General features: G+C 37.4%; 2 protein-coding genes across 2 annotated transcripts; both read left to right on the top strand.

Annotated features, from left to right (window-relative positions):
• Positions 1-5,343: 5,343 nt before the first annotated feature.
• LOC112185217 (protein LEAD-SENSITIVE 1) lies at positions 5,344-6,242 on the top strand. The gene is made up of 2 exons (XM_024323423.2): positions 5,344-5,447; positions 5,542-6,242. The coding sequence occupies exons 1-2, from the start codon at positions 5,354-5,356 to the stop codon at positions 5,958-5,960; spliced, it is 513 nt and encodes a 170-aa protein (XP_024179191.1). The 5' UTR covers positions 5,344-5,353; the 3' UTR covers positions 5,961-6,242.
• A 320-nt stretch (positions 6,243-6,562) lies between these two features.
• LOC112172829 (protein FAR1-RELATED SEQUENCE 5-like) lies at positions 6,563-9,775 on the top strand. Its single transcript, XM_024310324.2, has 4 exons — positions 6,563-6,667; positions 6,976-9,117; positions 9,202-9,354; positions 9,626-9,775. Exons 2-4 carry the CDS (start codon positions 6,976-6,978, stop codon positions 9,773-9,775), a joined length of 2,445 nt encoding a protein of 814 aa, XP_024166092.1. The 5' UTR covers positions 6,563-6,667.
• Positions 9,776-10,326: the final 551 nt, after the last annotated feature.

A 10,326-nucleotide genomic window follows, 5' to 3' on the forward strand; every position in this document is an offset into this window, starting at 1 on the left:
AAAAGAAAACTCTTGGGAAAATGTTGAAGTGTGGTTTTGGACTTGCAAATTTGTAGAAGGCTCAAAGTTGAAAAATTAAGCCTTTGTCCATTCACATGTTTGTTAGAGTGAAACTGGGCCCAAAACAATGATAATTGGCCCATAAAAATGGTGACATAAGGTGGTCCATATATGCTCTGCTAGGTCCTTAGGATTTTTGTATCCTTAATCTTCATTTCGAAAACCCTAGCTTAGCCCCATTACAACCTGTTTTTAGTGCTGACTTGATCCTTGAGATGGGCAGTCTTTGGTTAGTGGAGTCAGTTACGCAGTCGAGCTTATGGTTTAGGTCCATTTGTGCACTTAGTCATTTCATGAGGTCTTTAAAAATTCTTCACAAAATGTGTTTATTGATGAAATATGCAAGCTGTTTGTTGCCTTACAATTTGTTCTCTTGCATATACTTGAGTGTGAAGCTTTTAAGCATAGCCATTTCTGAGAGAAAAATCGAGAGTATGCCCTGTGAGTTTGGATTGGACTTGTTCGAAACATGTTATCATTCACTGTATAACTTAAGTTCTCCATATCTTGCTTAGTCATATGAATGTCACAGGTTTATTAACCATGGAATTATCTTTGTGATTTTGATTAAGTGTTTAACGTGAAAGCCATGAGTTTGGAGTCTCTGAGACAACAGTTAGGAGCAATATAGTCATTTACTTGCTTTTTGTCAAGTCTTTGTTCTGTTTTGGATTTTTTTTTGTTTTGTTTTGCTATGGGACTAGCAAAAGCTAAGTGTGGGGGAATTTGATAGGCGCATTTTAATGTGATATTTTAAATGTTAATTCCTCACATTTTGCTTAGTTATTCCTTAACGAATCGATTTTTAACTTAATTTCTATTTTTAGGTACATTGGAGTAGATGAAGAAGAAATAAGTGTTACGTCCATAATTACCTAGAAATGATGGAGAAGAATGAAAATGCACTAAAAAGTCAACCTTGAATATTTTTTTACTCCGGCTAGGAGAATCAGAGCCAAGCAAGGAAGAAGGAGCGGCCACCTGACCAAATGAACTTCAAATGAGCTGAAACCTTCCAGATCCATTCTAGACACCCAAAGGATCATTTCTTATGAAGAGTGCCAGAGAAAAATATGAGTGGAAGGCCTTCAAACAATCAGCCCAATTTTCTACAGAAGCAAAACCAGAAAACTGGACCTGTAAGAGGTCCAGCAGTATTTCCGGCCCAACCACATGGATTGAAGCTCTGAAAATTTGTCAGGATGATCTACACTCATAGTGGAACATTTCATATGAAGAAGTCAAAGGCATATAATGAAGTTTTGATGGAGAAATAATTAAAGGAATAAAGGGGCAGAAACTGACCTGAAAACAGCTCAACACCACATATTCATGTTTCCCACCCATATGAAGAAAGCATTTCTTTTTCCTTGGATACATTTTTTCTACTCTAAAAGATCATCATCACTTCCACATTTCTTCACCTTCATGCTTTGCTTTCATCATTACCTCATCTTTTACATATTTTACAAACCACTCTCATACTCCACTTTCATTATTTTTCTTCATCTCATCATTTCACTCTTCTTTTTCTTTCCTATTTAAACACCTTCTCCTCTCACTCTCAATCACCAATTCCTTCATCCATTTCATCTTCTTGTCTCACCATTTCCTCTCCATTTTCCTAGACCAATTCCTTCATCCATCTCATCTTCTTTGTCTCTCCATTTCCTTTCCATTTTCCTTAGTCACCATTTCCCATAATTTCCTTCATCCATTTCATCTTCTTTGTCTCTCCATTTCCTTTCCATTTTCCTTCTCCATTCTCTAGTTGCAAAGTTCTGCGTTTTCAAGCAAGGAGAGGAAGAAGAAGAAGGAGCCGTGAAGATCATATCCTCCATCATCCACCTTGAAGGCTTGCTTCCAAGATTCAAGATCCAACCATCTAGCTCTCCATCTCCATCTCCACTCATGGTGTAATTCATTCTTTTTCCTTGTAATGATCTTTTGTTTTCCTTGTTTGAATTCATATGAACTTGTTTCTAGTTAACAATAATGTTTAGGGTAAAGTTTAAACCCAACTTCTATGTTTAAATAAAGTTTTCGAATTCCATAATTGTGATTCTAAGTTGCTTATGTGAGTTTGTTTGATTGAATTTGCTTGATAGAAAACTTTTATATGTTTATCTTATTTGGGTCGACACTTATAGGATTTGCATGTAATTGGTGCTAGGTTTAAGAACATGAAATCGACTTTTCGTTTTGTGTAAACTTGAATCAAAGTAGTAAAGGTTTTGGACAAAAATCGAATTCAATTGAAGAGGATTGCAATTAGGTGAACTTATTCATACTAAGTTGTACACTTGAGTTGATAGCCTTTCTCTATGTGTAATGCGTTAAACATGACATGATTGACTAGCTTTCTAGGGTTTGATTGCATGTTTGATAGGATTAATCTAGGTGCTTTCGCTTAGGTTAATTAGCATTGAAAAGTAAAATATGGGAAATCATTTGCTTTCGAATGTTTCACATGATCAACTCCTCTCTCATGACTTGGAAGAACAATTATAGGGTTTGAATCGAATTTGATTACATGGAATTGATTTTGATCTTTGTTCCTTGCGTTCCACCCTTGTATATATGTTTTTACATTTTCTTTATTTTAATTTTAATTTTAAGAATCCTAATCCCCCCCCTTTTTTGTGTTTACTTGTATATATTTATTCTTTATTTTATTTTTGTAAATAATACTTTATTATTTTAATTCTTTATTTGTTTATACAATTGTATATATTTCTATTCTTTATTTTATTTTTGTAAATAATACTTTTCTTTATTTGTTTCACAATTACAAGTGTACCCTCAATCCCCGGATAGAACGATCCCTATTTACTTATACTACTAACGATATTTTCAGGGTTAAATTACGCGCTTGCTTTGAGCGCGTCACTGGCTTCAATTCTCTACACTGCTTCGGCGATTTGGAACTGCAAGAATAAATTAATCTTTAAGCATCTTCATATTTCTCCTATTTCTTGTGTTTTTTTTAGGCTTTTCTGCTAAGCTCTAGCTATCTTAAAGCCAACCATAGAACCTCTCATCCAAAGGTTTCAAAATTCTTTCATATCAAATGGCAGCCTCCTAATGTAGATCAAGTTAAAGTTGAACTTTGATGGTTCTGTCATAAATGGGATGGCCACTATCAGTTTTGTAATTCTCAATAAGGATGGTAATCCTCTGTTTGCAGCTAATAGACAGCTTGGGAATACTTCTGTACTTGTGGCGGAGGCAACAGCTTTACGAGATGGTTTACACACTGCTCTTTTGCATCAACATCCCAATTTAGTTGTGGAAAGGGATTCCAAGCTCTTAATGGACTGTGTTCAAGGCAGATGTCAGATACCTTGGCACATTAGGACTCTAATTAATGACATCAAGGCTCTCATTCTTCATTTTCAGTAGATCATTTTCCGCCATATTTTTCGGGAGGCCAATTTCGTTGCATATCACTTAACTACAGTAGCTCATACTTCTGCTAATCCTTCTGTCTAGTTCTTTTGTTTGCCCCTTTCAGTGTTGTTTGGCTCCAGTTTTGTTGCGGCTGGTCAACAGTCTCTTTTATGCGAGGGCGTGCTAGCACCGTAGGGTGCAGTCGTGGGGGATGTCCCTTGACCTGACTTCTATTCAAGCTCTTGTAGACGAGGAGAGCAGCAACCTCGTCGCGGGGTTCTTTGTGCCTCTTGAGTAAGGACTTTTGCTTAATTTATTCAACACACACAATAGATACTCAACGTTGTAAGTCGAGCAGAGCGAAATCACCGGGAAGGATAGAGATCTTGCTAAAGCCTGACTTTAGCTTCGCTAGTTTGCTAGGGTGTTACCCTTGCTTGGCTGGTTCTGCCACTGTTGGTGTCGCGGTATTGACAGTCGGCTCCTAAGGAGACTAGAACCGAGGTACGTTGACAGGTTGGTTTGGTGGCACTAACAGTCGGCTCCTGGGGAGACTAGGACTGGAGTGTGGTCACCGGTAAGAGATAGGTTGATCCGGAGAGGCTTGGATAATTGTAGAGATTAATTGATAGATTGGTTGTCCTTTCTTCTTCGATCTAGCCTCGAATATAGGCTATTCTTGGTCGCCTTGGTACATATCACAGATAATTGTTAAATAATATGGACATAATTAAAAATAGGAGTGAAGCTGATTCCTCATTGGATGCGGACCATTAGGATATGGTAGTATTTAAACATTTCTCTGCGAGCGCTCCACGATAATGACGCACTAATATAGTCATGATGCTATATTCCTGTTTTTATGCAATGGTGACCATACCTCCTCCTTTTCCGCGCGGGAAATCCTCGTTGACTCCTCCAGGCTTTAAGTGGGCGGGGAATCTTAATGATTACTCGGGGTGGCATGTTGGTTCATGGGCTTCAACTGGGCTCTCGCGGGGTTCCGCTTGGACTCCCGCGCGAGGTTTTGCCAAGGGCTCTTGGTTTTGGCCTTTTGGGCCGCTATATCGGCCCGCGGTGCTTTCTTTCTCTAGACACAGCCCAAATATACTTTTGGGCTCAAACAAGTGTCCCTAGCGTTCCAGTTGGATCAGCTGGGAGGGGTATTTGTAAAGATTTTGTCTTTTAATTTGTTGTATTTTTTCTGTCATAAAAAAAGGTAATTAGATAAAAATATTAAGAGTATAAATAATTATTGAGGAAAGACCATGGCTTAGCTAGCTCCCTTTCCTCTTTTTCGATCAATCCTTTTTCTTTGATTTTTCGATCAATACATTTAGATGTAAGAGATTTAGAAATATTTGTTGAATGTTGATACAAAGTTAAGGTTTTACCAAAAGAAATATTCATGCTGGGTCAATCGTCCATGAGTCTTTGGGACATGAACTTAGTCGGAGTAGCTAGGCAATCCGTGCTTTATTTTTCTTATTTTACATTTTAAATAAAACGTATATAATCATTTGTAATTGCATTAATTAAAAATGAACTCATATATATATATATATATATATATATATGAGTCAATGCATATATGCATGTAACTTCAATGCAACTTCTAGGTAATTAATAACTATAAGCCACTATACAATCAAGAAAGAACTATTAGCTTATAATTCGGGCCAATTTGCAAAGAAACACGTAAGTTACCATCAATATTTGCTAAGATAAGCTCATGAATTGTGCTGTTTTTCCATATATGACACCGCTGCATGACCAAGAAAATTCCCAAGTCATGTAACCCCAAAACACGTCGACCGCGTGGTTCAAGAGACTTTGATCCATAAATTGCATAATTTATATATATAGCTAGCTCTAGCTCTAGTAAAGTAGTAATCTGATAGAAATGGAGTATATTACAAACAAGATCGATAGAGAGAGCCTCAAGCCTGGAGATCACATCTATGCTTACAGAAAATTGCACTCCTACTCTCACCATGGTTAGTACAATAATAATCGCGATCGAGTCCCTAACTCCTTATTGTTTTAATTAATTTCTTCACTGTGTATGTACTGATTCATGCATGCGCTTAGGTATCTTCATTGGGGGAGATAGAGTGATTCACTATAACAAAACACAAGAAGGAAACACATCGAAACGAGTCAAGCAGTACTGCAAAAACTGCGGGATAGACGAAAACCCCCTTCGAGGAGTCGTCAACTCCTGCGTCGACTGCTTCCTCAAACGCCACACCCTCCGCCGCTTCCAATACGCCGTGGGTAAAGGCCGCTACCTCCTCAGCTGGCCAGGCACATGCACTACTGATCCTGCTGAACAGCCAGGAGTGACCATCAGACGAGCCAATGACTTGTTTAACAATAAAGTTGGGTTCGGGGACTACAACTTGTTTGAGAACAACTGCGAGGCATTCGCGGTTTTCTGCAAGACGGGGAATCGTGTGAGCCACCAGGCGTACTCAGCCAAGTTTTGGACCAAGCCTTCTTCTTCGTGATGTGTCGGTTCACGTTCATCACGGCGAGGACAAGTACAACAAGTTGAGGCAGAGGATTGATAGCTGGCTCGCTGAAATGTCGTTGCTTAAGCAAATCATTGCCGATCTTCAGAAATCAGAAGGATCAGGAGAGTCATCAACTCATGATCACCGGCGCCTGAGAGTTGAATTGATTTGAAATTAAGGAGCTGTATATGAGATCCAAGGTGGTTAGTTGATTATTACTGTTTAGGTAATGGAGTGTTATTCTATGTACGTTGGAATGACAAAATGCATATATAATTTGTTTTTTCAGTTTCTTTTTTGGTCTATTAAGGGTGTTATGATCGAGGAGGCAACGAATTTACTTCGCTCCTTATCAAAGTAATTGGGAGAGGATCCTCTCCTGAGCCACTTAGTGACCTGAGCTACCTGAGCTCTCTCTCAGATCATGACACGTGGCCAACTTAACATCTGATGGCTCATAATAAATTTAGGTTTTCTATCTCCAATTTTTTTTGAGTTTTATGTTGCCGCGCGCGCAGCCCGCGCTCTTGGTTTCGTTTCCCTGCTCTCTTCCTTTTGTTCTTGGTTGCTTCTGCTATGAAACAAAAAAAACACGAGTCTTCAGTCTTTAAATTCAATGGCTATGTGCAGGGAGATCTAATCAAAAGTTCAAAACTTTAGCTTTGTGTCTTCTCACTTTCTCCTGCATTCCATTGCCAGAGGTAAGCGTAATACTCCATTATTTTGGGTTTTTTTTTTTTTTTCAAAGTTCTCTCTTCATATTGTGTGTCTTAGAGTGTAGGAATCTTGTATTTGATATTGACCAAGCAGGATTCAGTGCAAATAAATATTGATATCAAACCATAAGAACGCATCAAGGCAATGTAATTTTGTATCTACAGTACTTTTTTTTTTTGGGTCTGATTATTGATCTATAGCTGCATGGGTTTGTTGTATCGGTTGTCCTTTTTTAGTTTAGTAAGTGTCAATTGTAGATTGTTATAATTACTATATAAGAAAGTGGTTGCAGATGGATAATTCATTGGGTGCTACAGACATTGATATTGAGAATTCTGATTTGGAGTTGGATTGGAAACCTAGAAAAGGAATGGAGTTTGATTCTGAACAAGCAGCTTATGACTTCTACAATAGATATGGAGGAAAAAAGGGGTTTAGTATTAGAAGGGAGACTCATGGTAAGAATAAAAGAACAAAAGAACTCACTTCAAGATTATTTGTTTGCTGTAAGGAAGGTTTTCGATCCAAAGATAAGAGGGATTACATGATCAGAAAACCCAGAGCAGAGACAAGAACAGGTTGCGGTGCTCAACTTTGTATTAAATTGAATAGGAGGAACAATAAGTTCTTTGTTACCCATTTTGTTGAAGAGCACAATCATCCTCTTGTGGGGAAAGAATGTTCCCACATGCTACCTTCGCAACGGAAAGTACAAGACTCTCAAGGCATTGACATAGACTTAGCACATGATTCTGGAATTGGTGTGACTTCTTTATATGAATTGATGGGTAAGCAAGCAGGTGGAAGAGATGCTGTTGGGTATACAAAACAGGATGTAAAAAACTACCTTCGATCAAGGAGACAGAGAAGCTTGGAGTATGGAGAAGCTGGATATATTATGAAATATTTTTCAGATCAAACATTGGAAAACCCTTCATTCTACCATGCTATGCAATTAGATAGTGAGGAGCAAATAACAAACTTATTTTGGGCAGATGCTAAAATGATCATTGATTATGGCCAATTTGGGGATGTTGTTAGTTTTGATACAACATACAAGGTTAACAAATCTAATCGACCTCTTGCTGTGTTTGTAGGATTCAATCATCACCGCGAGACTATTATATTTGGGGTGGCTCTAATGTATGATGAAACAGCTGATTCATTTATATGGTTGTTTGAGACATTTTTGAGGGCAATGTCTGGAAAGGCTCCAAAGACAATATTTACAGATCAAGATGCTGCAATGGCAAAGGCTCTTCGACATGTTATGCCTGATTCATATCATAGGCTTTGCAAATGGCATATGATGCAAAATGCCATAAAGCATGGACATAGTTTTTTGACAGAAGAAAGTGGGATCACAAGTGTTTTGTCAAGGTTCATGGAAAATATTGAGGAGGAAGATGAGTTTATATCTGCTTGGGATGCTATGCTTGATAAATATGGTGCTCGTGACAATACTTGGTTAAGTAGCATATATGATTTAAGAGAAAAATGGGGCTTTCCGTATGTTAAGCGAGCATGGTCAGCTGGAATAAGAAGCACTCAACTGAGTGAAAGTTTTAACTCAGCCTTGAAAAAATATTTAGACTCTGACCATAATCTGTCAGAGTTTTTTATACACTTTGAGAGGATGGTTGCTGATAAAAGGTATAAGGAGTTAGAAGCAGAATATGATATGTGCTTCAGGTTGCCTATTCTGAAAATGCATGTGAAAATGCTATATGAAGCAAGAAGAGTTTACACTAAGCTGATATTTGAAGATTTTCAGGATCAATTTGAATTATCCCTTGAAGCTTCTATAACAAATTGTGTTGATATTGATGGTGGAAAGATATATACAGTTATTAGAGATGGTTACTCTAGAGAACGCCAAGTGAAAAGAGATAGTGATGATATAGTCTCTTGTAGTTGCAGATTGTTTGAGATGAAAGGGGTTGTATGTAGGCACATTATCAAGGTCCTTAGAGAAGTGATGCAAATCAAAGAAATTCCTGAGCATTATATCTTAAAAAGATGGACCAAAAAAGCTAGAGCTGAAAGTGTTCAAGACATGCATGGGCGTGAAATTCAACCAGACCCTAAGTTGCAGCAAGCCTCTTGGTACAGATCCTTATGTTCCACCTACATTAGGATATCAAACAGGGCTTCTGAAAATGAAAAGGCATACAAATTAGCAATGATACATGCAGAGAAATTAGCAAAAGAAATTGAAGACTTGCTACGGTCTGAAATGAATGCTAATGGGGATGAGAATGAACATACAACTCAATCTACTCCTATTGAACAACTCAATGGTAATGTGGTGAATGCAAAGGGACTGAAGAAAAAGGAATCTTCTAGAGGAAGAAAACGGCGAATCAAGAGTCAATTGGAGATGAGTATGGAAAAAAATAAAAGACAGAAACAATCTAGTAAAAAAGCTATTGAGGTATTCTTGTTTCTATAAAACTAATCTCTTATTAGTTTGTTTAAATTTACTTACAGATATCATTCTTGAATTTTTATAATTCAGGTAACTCCTGATGCAATGAATAATGTATACAAGGTGACTATTGATCCACTATGTGATGAAGAGAATATTGCTACTGATCTAGCAAGTAATGCAGACCAATTTCTGGAACAAGATATATCTGCATCTTCACTTAGATTTCTTGCTTGTAGTCAGGTATATCAATATTTATTTAGTTGGTCTTAAGAGTTGTGGTATTAGATTTCACTATCACTAACCATTATGTGTTTCACTATATATATCCTAGGAGTTTGATTTAAACAACGATACCCAATGAAATGCAATTTTTCATGGCCTCTGGATATGAAAGGTTTGTCTTCATATATTGTTCTGTCATGTATTGGTCTTTCATATATTGTCTCTGTAATTTATAAGAAATTGGTTTGTTTTTAGCAGGTTCTGCATCATTCTGTTTTGTTTTTGTAAGAGAAGAGTTGCAGGCTTCTGTACAGTTTTTGTAAAGATTGGAGAAGGGAATTGTGCAGTGCAGGCTTCATGGAGAAGGCAATTGTGCAGTGCAGGCTTCTGTATAGTTTTTCTAGGAAATGGAGAAGGCAATTCTGCAGCTTCTGTATAGTTTTTGTAGGAAATGGAGAAGACAATTCTGCAGCTTACTGTTGTTTTTGTTTAAGAGAGGGCAAATGTGCAGCTTACTGCTTTGTTTCTTTAAGAGAGGGCAAATGTGCAGCCTTGTACTTGCTAACTTCCAAACTGGAACCAATTTCTGGGTTACATATGTAGAATACCAATTTCTGGGTTCCAAACTGGTTTATGTCTGATTTGGCACTCTTTTCATAGCTTTAGTTCATATTGAAGACTTGCTTACTAGGGTATGTACTCGTTAAGTTGAACCATCTACTATCTTCTTAAAAAAGAGTGAAGGTGCTCCATCATCGATTCATGTAAGAACTTACATGAAAGTGAGCATAGCTGTTCTGAACAAATTAGAAAATTGGGGGACATTCAAATGGAGTTGATTTCGTACTTATTCCTTTTCATCTTTAAGCTATATGATTTACATTTCCAACGTGTACAATGTACAAAAACAAGAACATTCAGAGACTTGCATGTTTGGACTTTGAAAATGTATGATACTAGTTTTACACCAACTTCTGAACTTCATTGCTT

This window comes from Rosa chinensis, chromosome 1 (genome assembly GCF_002994745.2).
Source record: "Rosa chinensis cultivar Old Blush chromosome 1, RchiOBHm-V2, whole genome shotgun sequence".
NCBI lineage: Eukaryota > Viridiplantae > Streptophyta > Magnoliopsida > Rosales > Rosaceae > Rosa > Rosa chinensis.

Bases quoted from the DNA above. Each gene is read 5' to 3' on its own strand.
- LOC112172829 (XM_024310324.2), top strand. From the start codon at position 6,976: ATGGATAATTCATTGGGTGCTACAGACATTGATATTGAGAATTCTGAT. The intron at 9,118-9,201 runs GTATTCTTGTTT...TTTATAATTCAG, and splicing joins CTAGTAAAAAAGCTATTGAG to GTAACTCCTGATGCAATGAA. The intron at 9,355-9,625 runs GTATATCAATAT...TGTTTTTGTAAG, and splicing joins GATTTCTTGCTTGTAGTCAG to AGAAGAGTTGCAGGCTTCTG.
- LOC112185217 (XM_024323423.2), top strand. From the start codon at position 5,354: ATGGAGTATATTACAAACAAGATCGATAGAGAGAGCCTCAAGCCTGGA. The intron at 5,448-5,541 runs GTTAGTACAATA...GCATGCGCTTAG, and splicing joins GCACTCCTACTCTCACCATG to GTATCTTCATTGGGGGAGAT.